At 41.8% G+C, this 24,517-nt stretch overlaps 1 protein-coding gene across 3 annotated transcripts in view; it reads left to right on the plus strand.

Moving 5' to 3' along the window:
- The window catches only part of LOC133395401 (ephrin type-A receptor 7-like), a 151,833-nt gene that overhangs the window by 25,796 nt on the left and 101,520 nt on the right, over positions 1-24,517 (plus strand). For all 3 annotated transcript variants that reach the window (XM_061664244.1, XM_061664245.1, XM_061664246.1), the window contains exons 2-3: positions 13,661-13,725; positions 15,912-16,584. In XM_061664244.1, coding sequence (XP_061520228.1) covers positions 13,661-13,725; positions 15,912-16,584 — 738 coding nt within the window. The remainder of the gene's footprint in view (positions 1-13,660; positions 13,726-15,911; positions 16,585-24,517) is intronic.

Genomic DNA, 24,517 nt, shown 5'->3' on the forward strand with positions numbered 1-24,517 from the left:
CTTATAATAAAACGATGCATTTTTGTTTCAGCCTTTAATATTAGTATAATGGATCATTGAGCTATAATTTTCTGGTTATACAAATCTTTCAAATGCCCGTCCCCATTCCTGAGCACTATTTTCTGCAGTGCCAATGATTTTAACCACGACAGCATTGCAGTATGCAATACATGGTAGAGCATTATGCATGTGATATGGCTTATTGGTTATGGATTTATGGATTGAACGCAAGCACAATTTGAAACGTTTACATTCATTCGTTCACTCGATATTCGGTATACCACCTGCACAGTAGAGATCTTTAATTGGATCGAGGTGGATAATAAGCACTGAAGCCAGAGCCAGATTTTTGGGGCGGTCATCCCTCGTGTATCGTGGGGGTTAGGTTTCAGACCACCCCCACAGTGGGTGAAATCTGCAAAGTAGCGACCGAATATATATATATTTTTTCATTTATGCATATTTTAAAGCTGTATGAATGAACCTGAACAGACTCTTATTAATCTTCCTCACACTCCTACGAACTTCTACCATATTCTTATAAACACTTTCGACACTCCTAAACGCCTTTTAAACTCTTAAACGTACATTAATGCTTAGTGTAGTACTGTACACCGTGTATTTTATTCCTTGTAATGTGTTTTCATGACTTTTTTTAATAGTTTAATAGTTTTGTTCTAAGCTAGAAAATGCTGATTTTACCACCCCATAAAATTACCGCATACTCTCAAAATCCCACGATGTGGTGAATTATGTGCAATATGAATAAAAAATCTTCAATGCACTGAATCCACAATAGGTGATATAGCGAGGGAGCACTGTTTCGCACAATTCTTGATACTGTGCAAATAGCTATTTCAGAGGGTCTTTATTTGTGTCACATTTAAATGCTTTTAAGCAAATGTATTACAGCACTATTCGTTCCTTTTGCTTTTGGCTATTTGAATAGGCTCCAAAAAAAATTCTTAGGCATATTTCTTTTCATAGCTGATATATATTTAGTGTCATCCATCTCTGCTGATTCATGAATTTCTCACTGCGGGAACAGAAATGTGTGTAAATGGCCTGTTTCAGTGTTGGTAGCTTGTCCATGAACTCCCCACTTAAAATGAAGTTGAATCATGCTGGATGAGCGGACGTTTCTTTGTGTCTGCATTTGCATACTCACATTGGCCTGGCATGGTATCACCCTGGGAATATTTTAATGATTTATTTCAGACAGTGGGCACTTAACTAAAACAGTGACTGGTCTACATGTTCTCTCTGTCTTTACACTCTGGCCATTATTTTAATGGCTCTTGTGGCGTGGCGCATTTTTCTCCATTGAATACTGCCAGTCACGGAAGACATATTTTACTCTGGCTTTACCAAATAATACTACTGGTGATTGACTATTATATGACAATTTAAAATAGTGAGATATAATTTTTTAAAGGATGGGAGAATGTTCTCTTGTGTTCTGTTTCAATGCCAGTGTTGCTTTGGATAAGCTGCAGCGTCTCTGCCGGTTGCAGCCAAGTCGTGCAGTCACGTGCACTTTCTAATCTACACAATCGAAAGATTCTCTAACAATCAATTAATAGATTATTATGGACGTCCGTAATTCAGTCTCCTACAAATTTGTTAGAGAATGTGCTCGGTTCTGCCTCAAATACAAACGCCGACCCCAAGTCTGTCCTTGTCTACTCAACTGTAATGAAATCCGGAAGCACTCTTGGCATTTTCACTATCCACACAACTAATTACCACCTTTTAACAGCCTCAAATAAACACTTGTCCCTTTTGGCCTCTGGTTGCTCTTATGCTCTCTGTCTTTTGTTTTGCCTCCCTGTTGGAATGTTAATTGTTCAGGTTTTTTTTTTTTTTTAATGTGGGAAAATAAAAATAAGACATCATATTTCTGAATGTTGGAGCTACAGTATGAAGAGTGGAACCTCTACAATTAGGTTCCTAACCTCACCTATGGTCACGAGCTGTGGGTCGTGACCGCAAGAAAAATATCCCAGATACAAGCAAATGAGTTTCCTCCGCAGGGTGTCCGGGCTCTCCCTTAGAGATTGAGAGGAGCCAGATGAGGTGGCTGGGGCATCTGATTCGGATGCCTCTCGGACGCCTCCCTGGTGAGTTGTTCCGGGCACGTCCCACCAGGAGGAGACCCCAGGACACGCTGGAGAGACTACGTCTTTCGGCTGGCCTGGGAACGCCTCGGGATCCCCCTGGAAGAGCTGGGTGAAGTGGCTGGGGAGAGGGAAGTCTGGGTGTCCCAGCTAAATCTACTGCCCCCGTGACCCGACCTCGGATAAGCGGTAGAAAATGGATGGATGGATGGCTAAAGACAAGTGAAGTTTTGTATCATTCAACAAAAAAAATAATCATCCTTAATATAATTTTAAAAAGTCAGAATAAAAGTGTTTGGATAAAGTGATGGTATCACTTTACTCTGATACTTAGTCTGAATCACTCCGTGACTCTTTTCTTTATCCTCGAGTGCAACCTGCCTCACACACGTGTCGATGGATTCGCCTTATCGCCGCTCTCCCTCCTCCTCTCGCTTCAAGGAGTCTTAAAAGGTGGTGATTCAGATTCAGGATTGGCACTGTGTGTGTGTGTGTGTGTGTGTGGTCGGGCTAGAAGCAAGGAAAATGTCAGTTTTAAGCATGGCAAGATTATCAGGAATATGAGGTAGGAAAAAAAAAAAAAAACATATTAGGTGTATCTTGAGGGGCATGGTTTTTATGCACTGTGCTAAAATCAAGCTAGTGGAGCTGTTGAGCTCAGTACGATACCTGTTTGTGGCCGCGCTGCTGTTTTCCACATCAAATCTTTTTATGTGAAAAATGATCCCTTGTGTTTTAACTTTAAATTCTGGGGAGTACAGAAGTGCAGGCAGTGGTTTAGCGCCATAAAGAAAGATCATCATCTGACGTCTAACCTGCTGCTGAGTTTCCATGTTCTCCCCTTAGGCCTGTGTGGGTTCTCTCCAGCTGCTTCCGCTTCTTCCCCTGCACTAAAACACACTAATTGGGTTAATTAGAGACTAAATTGCCTGTAGTTGTTAGTGCCTCTGTGAATGGCTGTCTGTTTCTTCAGGCCCGTTTCTGCTGAGCAGTTCAACTGAGTTGAAAAATATTTAGTTTGGATTCTCAAAAGTTGTCAAGGGTGTCAAATAACTGCAAGGTACCTCTTTTTGACATCTATTGGGGAATGACACAATTCCCCAACAAGAATACAGTGGGAAGAAAACAGCATGTTCTTTTTACTCCAACATAGCTTGTATTCTAAAAACAAAAGCCAAACAACAATGCAAAATACTGGATGCCCTGCATTGTTTCCCTTTTTGTACTGTGTCAAGTTCTTCTTCTTCTTCCATCCATCAATCCGTGTATTTTTTTATTCTGCTTATCCTGGTGTGCAGGGAAGCTGGAGCCCATCCCTGCAGATGTGGCAAAAAGTTACGAGTTGATAGTTACTAAAGTAAAATGAAAAGCACTTTTACATTTACAACTTCCTGCACAAAGCTGTTGTAGGATTAGGGTAACCCTTCATCAGATCACACAATATATTATTAAATTATTCTAACTTCATTATTTTTGGGTGTTACTCCTTTTGACAGTCGTGAATATTTGAGACAACAAAAATCCAATGACAGAATAAGAAACTTATTTTTCACTTTTCTTTCTGCAATATCAGTAGTGCACAATATAATGTTTGCTTGGCCGTTATCTATACGTTAGTTAAAATATACACTTAAGCTTACAAGCTGGGACTCATTGTTAATGGTGTAGAATTAAATGTTGCCAAATTCTCAAATTATTTTTCGATATATCGCCCATCTTGACCATTGTAACATAATTTTACAGTATCCCTGGTTTCACTTGACCATGTTTAACAACACTGAACTTGAAATAATTGTTGTTGGCAATTGCTGATTTAATGGTGTACATTAATGGACATATTCTCTTTTGATCCGTTAATGAATTGTGGACCAAAATCTGGGATGAAAATTGGCATTTTCCAGCCTTCCACTGTATTATATTTTGTGTCATGGCTTGACCACTTATTTCAGCACATTATATAGATAAAGAGACACACGCACTGCGCAGACATACGGCCATTCATCATGAAGTTAATTGCATGGTGGACTTCAGAGAAAGGACAGCCCAGTCTCTTTACAGTATGTCACATTACAGAAGTTGAAAGTTTAATGACTCTTTTAACGGGAGAGCCCAGTTTGAAGTTAATGTGTTCCGCTGTTATAGCTGCTATTATGGTCCTGCTGTGTGTGCGCGCGTGTGTGTGTCTGTGACAAAGTGGGTTTCCTGTCACCATTTTTCTAAGAAGATAGTATGTGTGTGCGTGTTTGTGTGCTCTTGATTTGCGCCTGTGTCCATTTATACAGAGCATTTATCTTTTATGTGCCTGTTTGTGTTTTTATGTGACACTTCATATCCCCATCCATTTATCCTTTTTATCTGTTCTACGGTAGGACTGTATTACAGTATTGCGTTTGTTCAGCTACACCTTTTCTCCCCTCCCATGTCTTTAAGCAGCCGGGTGTTGTAGTAAACAGGAAGAACATTTCTCATGTAAAGTGCTGTGATTCAGGCCACCCGTCTCCCGTGTTCCCACTCTGCTTCTGCAGTCCTCAAGCAAGGCGGTAAATTCTCACCAAGCTCAAGCAAGGCTGATTTGTCTTCAATATTTAGGGGGCAAGTGAATAAGTAGTGTCCTCAGGCATCAACAGTATCCTGCTGAAAATGGCTCCATTATGCATCTTGTATGTGAGATGCATGTTTTTAAAATGTCTCTCCATAACATATAGCTCCCTAGTTAGGTAGAGGTTTGACTATACAAATTCAATTTCACTGAAATTGTAAAAATATATATATATATATATTACACGTTGGGCCACATGAGTGTATTTTCTTTTTTTTTTTAATAATGTTCTTTTACTTGAGGCATTATTATTACATTTTTACAACCCTACTGAGTATATATATTTTTTAAAGCCACTGACACAACTCATGGTTTTTAAAACTTCTTACAAAGCTTTGAAACTCATTCTTGCGGGCGTTCTAAAAATGACCAGACCAGTAAGCCTGTGTAACTTTTTTGGGGGGGGGATTCCCGTGGGATAGGATTCAATTTCATTATTAATCAGATGATAGAGCAGGAGTGTCATCGGGCGCGGGTGGGAGCAGGAACTATGACAACAAAGTCACCGGGGGTGGATGGGAGTGGAAACCATCGTTTATTCTTATCTGAAAATCAACAATATCGATGACTGTTGATATATGTTATGTGATATACTGTAGCGGGGGGAACACTGTGCCTAATTAGGACAATTAAGGCACATAACAATTGTAGTCCAACAATATAAGGCTAACATGTCACAGTAGAGTTTTGCAACATTTCTTTACGACTTGGCAAATATCCCATTTTCCTGTCGGAGACCAAGATTGAAGGTTACCACATTGCTGTAACTAAGTCCCGTTCTTCGGCTTCCTCATCCCATATTATATGCAGCTTCTTCAAAGTCTGCGTGCCCTCTCCCACTCTTCTGTTGTCGGGGAGGGATAATACCTGGACAATAGCTAGCCCGACTAAGCATTGGCGGACTCTGCTTATCCAGGTCTCGGTGTTCTCTCTTCAGCTTTTCTGAGCTACGCAGTTGGCTCAGTGTCGGCTAGCTGATAAGTAGCCTGTGGGTCATGCGGAGGACAGCCAATGCCGGGCGCTAATCCCAGCATGAAACTATAGAATATTACAGAGGCGAATTATAAAAATGAGCCCCTTTCAGTGGGATGGATTAAAGCCGTCTGCCTTTGTTAGCGTGTGCATCATTGTGTTACCGAGAGTTGTATTTCACCAGGGAGAGCTATCTTTGTCTGTGGCAGAATGCTAGGTAAAACCATAGTCTTTTTATGTGTTTACAAAAAAAAAAAAAACAGTATAAGGGTCCCTTTTAGTCTTTGTAATGTCCCACTTCTGAAAAATCTGCCTTCTGCTGTACTAAAAGAAAGTTTTGGTTACATAAAGGGAAGGTGCAGTTTGATTTGTATTATATATTTGAGAACTTTGCTGTACTTTAGTTGAGTACAACTTTAGTTGTCAGTGTTGTTTCTGTACTTTTATGGTATTTACTCATTTAAACTTCGTAACAGGCCCAAGAGAATCTTTGTCATATAGAGCCTTTCACAACCTGTCCATCCATTTTCTAACACTCCTCAAGCTTTTTGTGTTACTAATACTTATACTACTTGTACTAATACAAATTCAAAATTAGTCCAAAACAGCATTTTCTTTTAGCGAAGCATGGCTATCATATGCTTTTGTTTGTTCCATTTGCTGGAAAGTAGTCTTGTTTGAATGTAACATAGTGTTTAACTTTCCATTTGCTGCTAAATTCTCACGAGAACATGTTATGGAAGACAAATACTATATTACATACTGTACGCAGACCTCACCTTGTACAATGATAACTGCACTGCAAACTGCTGACACAAACATCCAGTAACTTTTTAGCTGATGTTGAAGTCACCGTATCCCAGAAGGTCCCGAGAGTTGTGAGCAGCCTTGCCTCGTAGCAGGATGTCCTCATGGGATATATTGTTTTAGTGTTGGTATATTGTGCATCTGCAATGCAAAGCATGATTCAAGCTAGAAGCTGAGCGATATATCAAGTTTTACGATATATAATTATATTTTCTGATGTGATATAGGATGAGACAGTATTGTCTATATTTATTTGTTAGGTTTGAGCGAGGTGACAGAAAGAGTGTTGCTCTATGTTTTGTAATGTGCACTGTATAAAGTTTGAAATTTTGTACTTCAAAAACTGTTATGTTGGAATCAAATATGAATCATGTGTCCGTGTCAAGGGGTCAGGCCCAGGATTTTGTTTTCTCCTGCAGTTGCATATTTTTTGTGAGAGGATATTCCTTTGCTAAGGAGGCCACACATTAGAGTAGCGGTTAGCACGTTTTCAATTTTTGTCACATCCACATTGTATCCATCTTGATTTGCAGAAGTCTGAACAACAAAAAATTACATGAAATCCAGTTTGTGTAAGACTGATCCCAAATCACATGGCAAGTCTGTTTGAAATCCACTTCCGATTGGATTTCTGTGTAGGCCTACTGTGATCTGTGTGTCTACTGTACAGTGCGGACACTCTGGTGTTTCGAAGTAGATTTTAGAGCAGCGGCTGTGTCACTTGTACATCAATGTTGTGGAGACAGAGGGGCAGAGGCACGACTTTAGATAATACATGCTGATTAAAAACGACTTGGACGACATTGACATGGAAGAAAACACTCCAACACCAGACTTTGCACCATTTGTTGCTACTTTGTGGATGTCGCCAATCCTCTCACTGCATGGCGAACACTGGTACCATTTGTATCAGTCAAATTGCTGCCGAACCACTCATACACAGTGACGAAGGAACTAAACGCCGCAGCTTGATAACAGAAGAATGTGTACGGTGATGGCCATACAGTATTCCCCTGCTATTTCGCTGTCCATCTGCTGCAGCCTCACTACATCGCAGAATTCTTTGTAGACTGTATCCACTTGTCTATCGTGGAAATCCACGCTATTGTCACAGAACTCTGCAATTTATTTTGTTGTTTTGTGGGGTTTTACAGTACAGTAAACCCCAGCTATATGTGGGGGATAGGGACTGAGCCCAGCTGCAAATGGACAACATCCACAAGTAGTAACACCCGATTTCCTATATATCACAAGATGGCAGCAAAGCACTATTTCTATCAAAAAGAAACTCCTCATCACTTCAACATAGTTCCTTGACGCCACGATGCCACAAGATGGTGCCAAAGTATGCTGTTGCTTATTTATATTATTTATGTACACAATGAGGACATTTACGCAGGTGCTGCTGTCGGCCACAGCTCGTGCCCAGACATTTTAGACGCAAACTCGCCATAGCTCAGGCCAAGCGGCCGACCTCCCTCCAGCTGGCCGATGTCACATGCAAGCCACCAGGTCCTGCCTCATAAAGGCAGACATCGAACACAGTATTTTCTCTACATTTTGCCTTGAATTTTAATGTTTGAAATCTGTGTTCTGTCTTCCAGTTGAACAACAGAGTACACTTAGTGCTGCTAATGTCATTGAAATGGTTCCAGATAAGCTCTCAGCAATGTCCAAGGCATAAAATCAGCATTTAAGCTCTATACCACCATAAATCAAAACAGATTTAGTGGAGATGGCACATTTAGAAGGGAGGGACATGTATTAGGACATTTGGAAAGACTTGGATGTGACCCACTAGCAAGGGTTGCACATTTGGGCAGAAGTGTACAAGTCAAAGGGCGCAAAGCCTTCGGACTGGCAAACTACACTGAGGAAAATATCTCTCATACTGGATAAAATACTTAGGATTGCATAGAGCAGTGTTCCTCAACCTTTATTGAAGCCAAAGCACCCTTTTTACAGTACAAAGATTTCACAGCACACCACCAAACAAAAATGTCTTAAATAGTATGAATACTGAGATTCTTTTCTCAATTTACTGAAATGACTGCTGACGGGGAGTGCTGGAGCCTATCTCAGCTATCATTGGGCAGGAGGCGGGGTACACCCTGAACTGATTGCCAGCCAATCGCAGGGCACAAATAAACAAACAATCATTCGCACTCAAATTCACACCTACGGGCAATTTAGAGTCTTCAATCAACCTACCACGCATGTTTTTGGGATGTGGGAGGCAATCGGAGTGCCCGGAGACAACCCACGCAAGCACGGGGAGAACATGCAATCTCCACACAGGCGGGGCTGGGGATTGAATCCTGGTCCTCAGAACTGTGAGGCAGACACTCTAACCAGTCTATGACCGTGTCGCCCAAATCATCCCTGTTAATGATGAGCAATTATTTATGAATCAACCTTTGAATTAGTCTTGGCTGTTATTGTGTAATAGCTAATAGAGTGAGCTTCTGCGTCCTTGTCCTATGTTCTCTAAGTCCATTTACGTTTGTTGTGGTTTCCTTTTTTACCTCGTATTTTGACTACTGCCTCTAGTCTTTGTTCTGTCTCCCCCTGAAGACCCATTAGTGTCCCTAACTAGGCTGTGATTACATGACTTCTCTATTCATTGTGGGCTCATAGTGCCAACTATTTCCTCCGAGTCGCTGAATAGACGTCTCACTAAGGAACATTTATCCCTTGGCGTTTAACCAGTGTTCATTCATTTGCGCTCATGTTCACTTTTTCCCCCCTCATCTCTGTTTGCCAGCTTTCCTCCATTTTTATCCCTTTTTCTTCCCTTTTTCATCCCTAATATGATGATTAGTTTCTCTCCCAGTGTCTTGCCTCATCCTTTCTTCAGCAGTTCTCCTGCAACCTTGCCCTCTGCCGCTGTAATCTCCTCCAAAAGCCTCCATGTTATCTGCTAAGCACAGAACCATGCTTTGGCCAAGGCGCTGGTGTTAACCCAAAAACAATAAAGTTAAGTGTTTAGTAAATGATCTCTCATGGTGTGTCAAGGCTTAATTTCCTGCACTCTAGCCAAGGCGCTGCGTTTGGCTTTAGGGCCGACCATAAAAAAAAAAATAAAAAAAAGTAGTAGTACAAAACTCTTCTCCAAATGGCCTCTAAGCAATTTGTCCTCATGAAAGCAAATTGCTGTCCCTTTGAAGCTGGCTTTTTCTGTCACAATTTAAGGTATTACTGTATGTAACATAAAGTGGGAAATAGGGATGAAACCATTTAGAGATAAATGGTTGATTTAAAAAAATAAACTGTTAGTTATACATTTTAAGGTTGTAATTATTGTTACTACAGGAAGTCCTTGATTTACGAACGAGTTCCGTTTCTACACTGGCGAAGTAACCCGAATTTCCGCGTAAGTCGGATTTCACCATTAAAGTCGAAATTTACGTTGAAATACTTCTGTTACGCGTATTGTCCTACGTGTTTGTGACAGCAAGCTCAGTGTGTGTGGGCGTGTACGTCGATGTGTGAGTGAGACGGGACTGCGCAGGAGGAAGGAGTGCCCGCCGGTGCGAGTGTGTACAGTGGCAAGTGGAGTGAGGGCGAGCGGGGAAGAGTAGCGATTAGCGGAGGACCCATTGACGTTGAATGTGCAGAGGAGCTAATAAAGCCATTAAAGCAGCAAATCGGTGCTTGGTGCCTTTATTGTTGCCGCCACCCAGCTCAGCTGTGCAACGAAAGAAGGGAGTTAACCCCGAGGAGGACAACCTCGGCCCTGGGGAAGGCGTCTCCCCTGTGTCTCCCGACCACGATCAGGTGACCATAGGAGGAAAGGTTAACACTTCTTGTAAAGAAACTAAAATATATTAAAATAAAAAAATAAGATGCTCTACTTACCACTACTGCTGAGTGTGAAAAAAGGATGGCGAAGAAGGCAAAGATACTCCAGCCGCACAAACACAGACAAGCACTATGCACTAGCTAAGCATAAACACTATGGTGCTGGGGACAAAATGGCGGACGAGGCACGGCCGTCGTAAAGTCGAAACGTCGTCGGTCGAGACTCGAGACTTCCTGTACCTTGTTTAGCATAATGTGCTGTTCTGTGTCCACGGCCTCTTTGAGAGTGACACAATGTTATTCAGACCCATCTGGTGGCTATTTTGTAAAGCAAGCAAAAGTAAATATTTTGTGGTGTCATGGAGACTTATGAAAGTTCAAAGACTCCCACACAGATGCACTTACAGCTGGAGATGTTGACCTCCTCCACATATTTCAGGTCCATGGACCAACACCTGGATAAAGTGCTTATGTTGACAAAAAGCTTGAATATAGCTAACCTGAATTCATGTTAGTGCATCAGCTCAAAATGCAGCTTGACTGATGATAGGCTGATGAAAAATAACATTTTCATTAAATGTTTATGTCCATGTTATGTATGTCACCATATATTTTTGTCACCCATAGCATCAGAATTGTTATTGTAATTGAACCATTGGAAGAAAAACATTTACGATGCATCTTAATAAGTTTGAAATGTATTGTCTTCAGGAGGGTGAAGCAGTGCACCATCAACACTGTGTATAGTGAGGATGGGGCGCTGCTGACCTCGACTCGGGACGTTGTGAGCCGATGGGGAGAATAATTCGAAGACCTCCTCAATTCCACCGACACGCCTTCCCATGAGGAAGCAGAGTCTGGGGTCTCTGAGGCGGGCTCTCCTATCTCTGGGCTTGAGGTCACCGAGTGGCAGGGCCCCAGGGGTGGATGAGATTCGCCCAGAGTTCCTAAAGGCTCTGTATGTTGTGGGGCTGTCCTGGTTGACACGCCTCTGTAACGTCATGTGCACATCGGGGACAGTGCCTCTGGATTGCCAGACTGGGGTGGTGGTCCCCCTTTTTAGGAAGGGGTACTGGAGGTTGTGTTCCAACTACAAGGGGATCACACTCCTCAGCCTCCCTGGGAAAGTCTATTCAGGGGTGCTGGAGAAGAGGGTCCGTCGGGAAACTGAATCTCAGATTCAGGAGGAGCAGTGTGGTTTTCGTCCTGGCCGTGGAACAATGGACCAGCTCTACACCATCGACAGGGTCCTCGAGGGTGCGTGGGAGTTCGCCCAACCAGTCTACATGTGTTTTGTGGACTTGGAGAAGGCGTTCGACCGTGCCCCTCGGGGATCCTGTGGGGGGTGCTTCGGGAGTATAGGGTACTGAACCCCCTGATACAGGCTGTTCGGTCCCCATACAACTGGAGTCAGAGTTTGGTCCAAATATCCGGCTGTAAGTTGGACTTGTTCCCGGTGAGCGTTGGACTCCGCCAAGGCTGCCCTTTGTCACCGATTCTGTTCATAACTTTTATGGATAAAATTTCAAGGCGCAGCCGAGGCGTAGAGAGGGGGTCCGGTTTTGTGGCTTCAGTATTGCATCTCTGCTTTTTGCAGATGATGTGGTTCTCTTGTCTTCATCAAGCTGTCATCTCCAACTCTCACTGGAGCAGTTCGCAGCTGAGTGTGAAGCGGCTGGGTTGAGAATCAGCACCTCCGAATCTGAGACCATGGTCCTCAGTCGGAAAAGGGTTGCGTGCCCTCTCCAGGTCGGGGATGAGATCCTGCACCAGGTATCTTGGGGTCATGAGCGAGGGAAGAATGGAAAGGGAGATCGACAGGCGGATCGGTGCAGCGTCTGCAGTGATGCAGACTTTGTATCGGTAAAGAGTGGTAAAGAAAGAGCTAAGCCGAAAGGCGAAGCTCTCGATTTACTGGTCGATCTATGTTCCTGCCCTCACCTATAGTCACGAGCTGTGGGTCGTGACCATAGGCGGGGGTAGGAAAGACCGAAAGAACAAGATCCCGGATACAAGCGGACAAAATTAGTTTTCTCCGCAGGGTGTCCAGGCTCTCCCTTAGAGAGAGGGTGAGAAGCTCGGTCATCCGGGAGGATGTCAGAGTAGAGCCGCTGGTCATTCACATCGAGAGGAGCCAGATGAGGTGGCTGAGGCATCTGATTTGGATGCCTCTCGGACGCCTCTCTGGTGAGGTGTTCCGGGCACGTCCCACCGGGAGGAGACCCCGGGGACGACCCATGATGGAAGTGCCCGGGTTTATTGCATATCACGTTTCCCTAGTCAATTAACTGCAAGCTGACAAGTTAACATTAAGAAAAACAATAGCATGATAGCTATGGCGATGGCTAACATTAGCAAGCTGACTGTGTACTGTGCAACAAATACCTTTTGAATTTCTGAAAGGTTTTTTTTTATCAATTGATGTTTCACTATGACAGAGTGGACAAATTAAGCTTGACAACATCAAACGACACACACAATATGAAAATTACAAAACATAAATGTAAATATTTACTCTGCAACTAAGCACTGTTTTAGCCTCCATTGAAGAAATAAAGTAATGTCATTACTTTAATAAATAAACATGATCAAAATGAGCGGCACGGTGGGCGACTGGTTAGGGCGTCAGCCTCACAGTTCTGAGGGCCGGGGTTCAATCCCCGCCCCCGCCTGTGTGGAGTTTGCATGTTCTCCCCGTGCCTGAGTGGGTTTTCTCCGGGCACTCCGGTTTCCTCCCACTTCCCACTTCCACGTGCATGAATTGGAGACTCTAAATTGCCCGTACGTGTGAATGTGAGTGCGAATGGTTGTTTTTTTGTATGTGCCCTGCGATTGGCTGGCAACCAGTTCAGGGTGTACCCCGCCTCCTGCCCGATGACAGCTGGGATAGGCTCCAGCACGCCCGCGACCCTAGTGAGGAGCAGCGGCTCAGAAAATGGATGGATGGATGATCAAAATGAATGTTTGGCCACTTGTATTAAGACCTCCACTTGATAGTGATATTGACCCTGCCGCTCACAATTTCAGTTGACTTGTGAGCTGTCCTTGTTTCTGAAAATGGGGACTTTTCCTCCCGAGTGCACAACCATGCTGCTGAAATCTAATTTAATGGGCTCTGATCAATGAGGATGACAAAGTCTTCAACAAACTCTATGACAATCTAACAATAAAATAACACACTATGTCCATGCTTTGACTAGACTCCTTCAGAGTCAATGATCCTTATTTCATTATTCCAGATGTAGCTTGTCATATTGCACTTTCATTATTACACTTTTAAAAAGTTGAGAGCAGAAGCTTTTTGTGAGTTGTCATGCACCATCAACAAACATCTTTATCTAATTAACGTGTTTTCTTCCTGCAGTGGTGCTGCTGAATTCTAAAGAGTCTCAGGCAGAGCTGGGCTGGACCTCATATCCCCCCAATGGGGTGAGTTGGCATCTTTTGTTTTCTTTGCCTGTGACTATTTGTGTGTTCATTGACATGCTCATTTAGTGGATGTGTTTTGTAACACAGCTGCCCACTTAACATCTGTCTGAGCAAACTGCTCGTGTGTTTCTCCTCATTCTCCTCATTTCCCATCCTTTCCCACCTTGTTCATCTCACTGTCTCAGAGCTAGTACACATCTGTACATCTGTTTGTGTTAAAGCCATTAGGGAAAGGAAAGCCATAATGGTATTAGATTTATGGTTTTGAGATTGTAAAACCCTGTCGCCCCAGAGTTAGAGAGGGGCATTTGTTTGATGAAAACAATTTATACATTTACTAACAGTAGGTAGATTCCCCAACAGGAGCAGTTTTTTTTGTATACATTCATGCAGCTTTATTGTAGAATATAATAATAAACCTGAACTAACACATAAGCAACATACCAACCATTTTGTATACCACATGTGTATTCCATCTGAATTCAACCATTCACAACTATGGGCAATCCAGAGTATTCAATTTTCTTATGCTTGGGGAATCAAGCTGCAGCACCCGGAGAAAACCTGTTATGCCTTTCATTGACTCTTAACAAAGTCATTGCTAAATAAGGTTTCAAATTATTTTCGTCATGCATCAGTCATTTTTTTTTTATCAAGAGTGTGTGGAGAATATTAGACGCAATGTTTCTATTTGTGCATGCTGTGTTATACATGATCAGATTATCACTTAAATTCTAAAGGTAGCAGACCATAACATCTCTGTAACAAAATATAAATCAATCATTATTAAATGGTTATATGCTGTACTTTTTCTTCTTCTTGTATTTGATCTGAGTGAATAAAACAACGAAGTCACATATGGGTTTATTCATGATAATCCGATGGATTTTTTTCTTTTCTTTCTCTTTTTTTAATCTACTCGTCCACTGATTTACACTTTTAGTCTTGTAGAAAAAACAGTTTGTTGGCAGGCTGGCACATGTGAGAGCTGAACACAAACACAACAGTTTCACGGGATTGCGTCCACTTGTCGTGCTGCCTTGTCAGAATGGCCGCTCAGTGAAAGAATCAATTGACGCATCAATCGCTCCCCATCTAAAAAGACCATTTGTCACCATGGCAGTAGTGTTGTTTAGCACAAGACCAGCACTAACGAGCCATTTTCAATGCCTGCTTGACTGCTTGACCGAATGTCAGAAAAAGACCTCTTTATCAATGAATCAATCAGAGGTTGGCCTCGACCCACACTGAATCTTAATTCTTCATTTCACTGAGACATTTTGGACAATTTTATGCTTCCAACATTGTAGAAACGTGTTGGGGGAGGACATTTTGTGTTCCAGCATGACTGAGCCCCAGTGTACAAACCGCAAGTCAATAAAGGCATGGTATGGGAGAACTTGAGAGCCATGGGAGGCGACAACTCAGTATTTTATTCCATTTTCATTTCCCACAGCTCTCACAAGTCACAATACTTTTCTCCATCTTGACTGCATTATGTTTGTGCATTTGCACCAGGCACTAACATTTGTTCTGATCGAAATACATTAATTGGCGGGGGTAGGATGGTTTTAATGCCCGACAAATCCCGTTCGGATGCCCCCCACCCACTCCTCCTATGCAGGCTTGTGGCTTTGAATTCTTTTTCTTGTTTTATAGTATCTTAGCAAATTATTCATCCCCATGCTCATATTTTGGGTAGTGATTTGTCTCATGCTTTTTTGGAGAATGGAAATTTAGCTGGAAATGACACAAGTAGCAAAACACTAACATAAGATGTTAAAATTTGCCATTTTTCTTTTAAAAACTATTCATATCTTTCTTGTCATTTGAAACTGAAATATTCACTTTCCACTGTATAAAAATGATGTAACTCTAAATATGGGTAAGATATAAATGAGAAGCATAATTTTCAATGCAGCATTGGCTATCAAACAATTCAATGATTCTTCAAACAGCACATTTTAATTTACAGTGTCCTATTGTGCTTTTACTATATGCAATTTTGTATTCTAAACTAGAAATGTCCAAATGAAAAAGCTTAATAATAAAACAATAAACAAAACTCTGAGATAAAGTTCTTTAGAGAACCTGAAATGACGAGACGAAAAGTTTTGAATGTCTGTAACTGTTTCCCTTTTTTTGTGTTTTTTTTTTTTTTTTTTTTTTTTTATTTCCCCCTCCAGTGGGAGGAGATAAGTGGTGTAGACGAAAAGTACAAGCCCATCCGGACCTACCAGGTGTGCAATGTGATGGAGCCTACCCAGCAGAACAACTGGCTGCAGACTGGCTGGGTGGCACGTCAAGGTGGCCAACGCATCTTCGTGGAGCTTCAGTTCACACTTCGCGATTGCAACAGCATTCCCGGCGTGGCGGGCACCTGCAAGGAGACCTTCAACCTCCTGTACGTTGAATCGGACAGGGACCTGGGCGGTGTGACCCGAGAGGACCGCTACACTAAGATTGACACCATTGCTGCAGATGAGAGCTTCACGCAGGGTGATTTGGGTGAAAGGAAGATGAAGCTGAACACAGAGGTCCGGGAGATCGGTCACCTCAACCGTAGGGGCTTCCACCTGGCTTTCCAGGATGTCGGCGCCTGCGTAGCTCTGGTGGCGGTGCGGGTGTACTATAAGCGCTGCCTTGCCACCGTCCAGAACTTGGCCATCTTTCCCGACACGGTAGCTGAGGCGGCTTTTTCCACGCTGGTCGAGGTGCGCGGCAGCTGCGTCAACAACTCTGAGGTGGACGCCGACAGCCCCCCCAGGATGCACTGCAGTGCCGAAGGGGAATGGCTGGTGCCCATTGGGAAATGCAGCTGCAGTGCAGGTTACGAGGAGGGACACAGCAGCTGCGAAGGTAGGAAAAACATAATGTACAATTTTTGGGAAAATCAGTATGGATAGAAAAATAAATAATGACCACAGACTTTACTCTCATAACAGGGGGTAAACCAATTAAAAGTATGACGTTTCGCACAGAAGATATAAAAGTATAAGAATGGATTGATGTGACTTAACAAATGTCTACTGATGTCAAAATGACAACAATGCGAGACAGATGAATAAACCAAATGAAATAACCACAGAGCAATGAAGACATCAGCTCCAATATTAATGCAGATTTTTCTTCAAAATAGTAGTTATAGTTATTTTGAAAGGATATGAAATATGAATGCAAGGTAATATGCGCTAATAAAGCTGTCTTTCATCAGAAAAACGTGTTTACCCTTTATCATATATATCCTAAATTGTGGCGCTGATAAGTCACACAAGAAATAGAGAGGATATTTTGGCTTTCAGAAGATGAAGCTGTCATGAAAAATGGCAACGTGCACACTTGGTAAGCCGTCGGGTATCTTGCAATACAGTGGACATGACTGAGGGGCCATTATTTCTCATATATATCATATTCCATAATCAGGGTTTCATGATATAAAATGCCCACATAAAGTACCAAATAGCCCAACATATTATTATGTTGGGCTAGTTGGTTATTATTATTAAGGCACCCACTCATAACAATAAATGAATGCAAGGTTTAGCTTCATGTAGTACAGCTATTTACAAAGAGCACAGCAAAGCATGGGGGAAATGCGAGGCTTCACCATCGCTACAGTATGTACATGCATAAATACATTGTAAGGTAGGGGTGTCAAGCTTTTTTTTTTCTTTTTTCTTTTTTTTGTTTCGCATTGTAGTTATGATTTCCATCAGAGGGCCGTGAACAGTGAAACCATATAAATGTTTAATCATCACCAAAACATATTATTACCATTACACAACAAATTGAGGGATAACTAGTTTTGAAATCAGAAGACAAGGATACTAGTTTGTTCAAGTACTGTTTAAGTTACTATAGAAGAAGGGTCTGGTAACGGAACAAATGCAACATCTAGACATTATTGTTTATTATTATGACAATTTGGAATTTGGGTACAGATTTTAGCAAAAAATCACAGAAGTTGACAAGCATGATTTGCTTTCACGGGCCACATAAAATGATGTGGCGGGCCGCATCTGGCCCCCGGGCCTTGAGTTTGACACCATGTTGTACGGTATAAAATAGGAAAGAAAAATTAAAATATCTTACTAAAACTAAAATTATTCATCAATAAGATGAATAGATTGACTTATTTTCGATAACATTGATACCAGCAATGAGGGCTGCAACGTATCAGTCATATCCCTTCGATATATGTGTGCATCCAAATAAGACGCAAACAACAACAAAAACAAAGACATTGTTGCACATATCACAAGGCGTGGTATGTGGAGCGGTGAGGCTCCACAATCTGAATGAGCTTGTGTTCCTGTGTGTGAACATGGTGACTAATGTACTGTGCCCTCATTCTGTTGAAAACCACAGCTTCACTTCTGGCATTTACATCCAGCCAAAATGACACACGTACACGTTCCCACTCAAGCATCATCTGTGTAAAGCCACGGGGAGGTGGTGTGGTGTGGGTGGAGTGGGCAATATGCTGACGTAGACGGAGTAAAACACTCTTTGAATCCTTTGTCACCAGACATTGCTCATAGGCGAACATCCATGAGCCTCCATTATTTAATATAATAACAGATGGGCAGAAATTTGCCGTAATACCTTTTAATCAAATTCCTACAGCTGATATGGATATAAATGTAGAGGCATACCCCCACCAGGTGGTGCACTTTTTTTTTTTTTTTTTTTTTTTTAATATTAAAAAACAAAAAACTAATTTGCTGTTGTGCTAAACAAATAAATCGAAATGGATATATGATGTGCCACTGGTAAGACTGGGGAGGTGGTAATGGAACAGAGTGATTGTGTGGCGTGGTGTGGAATAAAGCATGTTTGACTCAATGAGCGAGCCATTTTCACAAGTCGGAACAAAAGTGACAGCTGACAGCTCAGTGGAGGAAACCTACAAAGTGAAAAGAAGTGATCACTCTGAATCAATCTCCTCTTAATACCCAATTCTATTAATTTTGTTGACAAAGGAAATTGCAGTTCATTTTTACACTCACCAGACACTCCATTAGGTACACCTCCAGTAAGATCCAATACAAAGCTGTGTCAAAATATCTGCATTATAAATGTATCAAGATCTCTGTTATTGTAGTTTATAGTGGTGTACAATAGCACTGCATCATAATGAGCGGCTTCTAGTAACACTGGATGTGTTGGAGAGGCAGTGATAACAAATGACTAATTGTATTCCATAGGGGATATCAAGGGATACAGTGGAAATTGTGTCCATTTGTACAATATCTGAGATCTTAAATGATGTTTCTCTCTTTGGTTTTTGAAGTTACGCTGTATTTTCCGTTATCCATTTATTTTCTATAATGTTTGTCCTCATTAGAGTCACGGGTAAGGCCTGGTACACACACACAAAGACAACTGGCCTGTTTTTGTGTCGATTTTGCCCCTTCCAGACCTCGCACGTCAAACGCCAGACAATCTTGTTTTATGAGATTATCCTATAAGATTGTCTTTTGGTCTGATGTGTGTTAAGAGTGGATTTGTCCAGATTTTTGGGTCCGAAACAGGTCTGGGCCGACAATCTTAAATAATGCACGTGTTAAATTTTTACAACCAAACCTCTACATATGTGTGGGGAACACTGACTACTCCCGAGTCATGACATCGAGAATCGTGACGTGGAACAGAATGTAGCCAATCAAAGACGCACCCAAGACTGACGAACACCGAAACGACCGTCAATGACAACAAAAATGTCTTACTCAATGCTGTTTTATGTATAAAAGTGGATTCCCCAGACGGCAAGAAGTATTTTCCAAAGCAAGACGTTTTTCGAGAACATCGCCATTTTACAAGGCTTTCGGCTCCGGCAACCATCGGGAGCACTCCCGAAAGATCGGCACATATCCAGAAGTGTTTTTTTTCTTCTTTGTAAAATCACATGTGATCACGCGAGACTTACGAGATTGGCGGTGCAACAGATTCCTTGTGTGTGGTCTGCTCTGTTGACATTCTCGGAGGACACCACACAAAACAGTTGAATACCCGATTTTTTTATCTTTATGTGTGGGGTCTGTAGCAGATTAAAAAAAATATTTTAAGAGTGGAAAAATCTTTATGCATGTACCAGGCCTTAGATGGAGCCTATCAGATCTGACTTAGGGCGAGAGATAGTGTACACCCCGGACTGGTCACCAGCCAATTGTAGGGGCACATAGACACACAAGCATTCACACCTAAGGCCAGTTTGTCTTCAGTTGCCATATTATGCATGTTTTTGGAATGTTGGAGCCTCTGAACTGTGAGGTCGACATACAAACAGCTTTTTTTGCCATGCTACAGATATAATAATTTAAAGGCTAATTGACAATTTCATCTATGACATGACCGACCATAAGCAACATGATTGCTTTGTTGAACAACGTATGCTTGAGCCTGTCCCAGCTGACTTTGGGCAAGAGGCGGGGTACACTCTGAAGTGGTCGTCAACCAATTGCAGGGCACATATAAACAAACAACCATTCACATTCACATCTACAGGCAAAAAAAAAAATATAGAAATATACACAAGATCATTGGGTTAATTTGTGGTATAAATATGCAGACGACTCGCATCGCACCAGAGCTATTGATTTGCTCTGATGCTCCACTAAGATGAAGAATTGGGCTGACAATGCCCATACACATTCATAGTAAGGACAAGCACACTGGCGGCACAACGACACTCAACACAAAAATAGTTGTTGATTGCATTGTGTGTGGGACGGATGCATTAAGGCTCTGTGTTCCTGATCGGAAAAGATTACGTGATAACTACGATGAGTGTCGACAAATAAATGATTGTGCATCACCTCTGAAACACAATATAATAAATGCACACACAAAAAAATCAGCAACCCCTGTCACTGATTCTCTTTAACAACTGCACAAGACTCTAAACACGTCTTATTCAAGGGTGTAACGACGCAAGTGCGAATGCACTAAGTGTCTCAACACAGGTCAATAATATTGAATAGCCTGTGAGTAGCTACTGATCACGGCGTGAGCTGTGTTGTGGAGCAGAGGATTATTAGCACATGCAATGTAACAGTCGCGCCCGTCTCCGGCAACACTGGATTACTACAGAGTTTGCAGAATCAGTAGTTTTATCCTTTCTTTAACGCTGTCACACGCATAACTATTAAATCAGTCTTTGGTAGCTACAGTTCTTGATTATTGTTGCTATTGCGGTTAATAGTTATAAAACATGTTTATAAATTCTAATGTTACAATTAACTCATTCACATTATTCTTGTTTCCATTTAATTTCATACACTGACTGGACATTTCTGAGGTACAACCGCATATTGTAATTTTCCCCTTTCTTGTAGCGTTGTGCATTACAAATTACAAAAACCACAGTTTTACACACCTGCCAACTACCTCAATAAGAAACATATTTTCAATTAATACCTCTGACTTCGTCAATCAAAACTCAGCATTATTATTATATATTATATCTAAAAAATACCTATTATTATATCTAATAAATATGTTTGTGACAGAAATACCTGTAAAGAGAACCCCATGTCCAAAAGTGTTGTGTATTGTACAGGAAACGTGAAAACAAAATCAGTGAATCAGAAAAGTTATTTCTGGGATTCAAGCTGAAAAATCTTCGAGATAAAAGGTTTTCTGAGAAAATATGTTCAAGGGGCCTTGGACTTAAATCTCTCTCTCTCTCGAAAAAAAGTACAAACCGTCAAGCTCTTGGCTTTGGCTTCCTGCTTAAATGTCTAATTGTATAAAATGTATGTGGTGTTAAAAAGCTCAGGGTCATTTCCCTTTGCCACTTGAAATTGAATAACTACAAATGATTGTACAGTATGCAAGGAATGGATAAATGGAGACTATCTTGCCACCGTTAATGAATAGGGAACACTTATTCCTGTCGTTGAGGGAAAAAAAAACTGTGGCGGCACTTGACCAGCCTCCAGTAAAACGTAGGAACAAATGTGCGGCAGGACATTACAACGAATTTGCATATCTGCTCGCTCAGCTTCTTCGTGTGAAATGAAGATGTGAAAGAGAAAAGAATAGAGAATTTAACAGAGTACCGAGTAGAGCTTCGTTTTACTGGCTGTCAGCAAGCCTCGCGTGCGCACTCTTTATCATATATCTTCAGCTTTACACTGATGGCTGCACATATGTTCTCCAGTCTCATTACGAAATGATGAAAACCCACCAGCCGCTCCGGTCTGAGGCAAAATAAATTATGTAATAATTCACCTCGCAAACGCTGTGTTTCTGTCACACTCACAAGTTCCTTCCTTTTCTAATTAATGCGGCCTGCTCTTTGCTATGTAATTACTGTGACTGTGGAGCATGCCTTTAGCATATTCACTTATTATCTTTCTGTTGTTTGCTGCTCAACAATCCATCTCCTGGCGCCTTCACCACCCTGCTGTTCCTTCCTGTCGCTCTTCTTCCCTTTTTTCCCCTCACTTGACTTCATCACTTCTCTGACCTATTTACCCCCCATGCACTCCCGACGCTGCAGAAGTGCACGCTTAATGTCTTTACCAACAATCTCAGTTACACTTCGTGATTGTATCTGTGATGTCTGCTTTTGATTTCAAGCTACCTGGCTCTCTTTGTATCCTACATCTTTCCACCCGTTCTTCATTTACCTACTTTTTCAGTGCGCTTATCCATCAAGCTGTTATTGCCGATCCACCCGTCTCACCGCCTGCCCCCCTGTGGGGACCATGTGGCAGGGTGAGGCGGGTGGAGAGGCAGGTTAACTGGCTGAAATCTGCTCGAGAAGCTGGAGATTTATTTGTGTGTGTGTGTGTGTGTGTGTGTGTGTGTGTGTGTGTGTGTTTGTGTGATTAAGACTTGGCACAAGTGCACAATCAACTTTCTGAACTCATACCCTGTGTTCCACTCATCTTCCCCTGTCATGTCCTCATCAGCCCCCTCTTACTTGTCTTGTTCTAGGTCATGAACAAGAAGCTCTTGAGGTGTTCTCAGTTGTTACTTTCAAACTTCTGCCTAGTTTTTGTCTGGCTTGTTTCTGTCTAGGGAACTTAATAATTGCATAACAATTCCTATGGTTTTGTTAATTGTGTTTTTCCAACAATTGGTTCTTTAACCCAAGAAGGAATTATACTTCAGCAATCTTTTAAAATTAAAGTCTATTTACAGAATGAACTTAAACACCAACACCATTAAAATAAATACAAAATAAATGTAAAACAAAAAAACAAAAAGTGTACAAAAATGAAGAAAAAAAATTACATGTTAGAAAAGGAAGATGTGTACTTAACTGCCTGGTTTAAATAAAAATAAAAAATCACTCTCTAGACCAGCATAGCTTGAGGGTCTGAGACAAACCGCTTCACATCACAATCCAACTTTGTTGGGATATCTGAGCATGTAAACATGCTTCAGGGTTAAGATGTGAATACAGTCAGTCAGTCAGTCAGCAACGTTTTGAGATGCAGAGGTGTTGACACACTTAATTTAAATACTTTTGACTTCCTATAAAAACAACCCATTTGGCAGTTAACTAGTTTGGCCAAAAGTAATTGTTACCCCTGGCATATATTGATATGTCTCAACTGCAGTGCTTTAAATAATAAATTTTTACCCCATATACATAAGTTCTTAAATGCCTAAAGCCATCATCCATCCATTTTCTGAGCCGCTTCTCCTCACTAGGGTCGCGGGCGTGCTGGAGCCTATCCCAGCTGTCATCGGGCTGGAGGCGGGGTACACCCTGAACTGGTTGCCAGCCAATCGCAGGGCACATAGAAACAAACAACCATTCGCACTCACAGTCATGCCTACGGGCAATTTAGAGTCTCCAATTAATGCATGTTTTTGGGATGTGGGAGGAAACCGGTGTGCCCGGAGAAAACCCACGCAGGCACGGGGAGAACATGCAAACTCCATAAAGGCGGGGCCGGGGATTGAACCCGGGTCCTCAGAACTGTGAGGCTGACGTGTCTAACCAGTCGTCCACCCATCATTTAAAAAAAATATATCTTTGTCCTTTTATCAGCAAGACAATTTGTGTTGAAAATGCCCAGGATGACCCTTTTCAAGCTATTCTAATTGGTATTTTACACCTTCCAGTTTTGACAGACAGAGTTCTCATTAGTATTCAATTTGTGAATAAGCTTTTTTCTGATTGGATCACTGTTCTTCTCATATTACAAATGGCTGATAGCTCCGCTTTATTGGCCGTTGGCTTGGGACCATCTTGATGCCTCCAAGCATTCATGATGACGTCGCATGACACCCTGAATGGCGATCAGTGTATAGGCTGCACTTACAGTATATTGTGCTTTATCACTTTTGTTAAACCATAAACATAGAGCGAGAGAGAGAATGACAATCAAGAAGGAGCGGATTATTGCTACAGAGAACATAGGGGAAAATAAAAGGAGAGGGGCATATTTTGAGGTTAGGCTAATATTCACTTGCCCGAACACAGCACAATTCTGGTTCCGAAATGCTTCTGAATTGTTCCCAAAATAAATGGATGCCATTTATTCGTCAACTCCTCTGAAGTTGGCAGGTGACGCAAAGCTCTGCCCAAGACTTGCCATTTTTCCTGAGATGAGTGATCATGAGCCAAACACGAAGTGGGCAAATAGTTGAAAAATGTGTAACTTTCTAGGTCAAAACTGTACGGAAATTGCATCCGCTCGGTTTACTAGCCTTATGCCGTGTATTGTCTTTTGCATTCAGTCGACAAACCGCATAGTTGTCAAACTTAAACCAGCTGACAGACTCATTTTGACCCATGTTATGCATACAATAATGTGGAAAAAAATTA

Source organism: Phycodurus eques, chromosome 20 (genome assembly GCF_024500275.1).
Source record: "Phycodurus eques isolate BA_2022a chromosome 20, UOR_Pequ_1.1, whole genome shotgun sequence".
Lineage (NCBI taxonomy): Eukaryota > Metazoa > Chordata > Actinopteri > Syngnathiformes > Syngnathidae > Phycodurus > Phycodurus eques.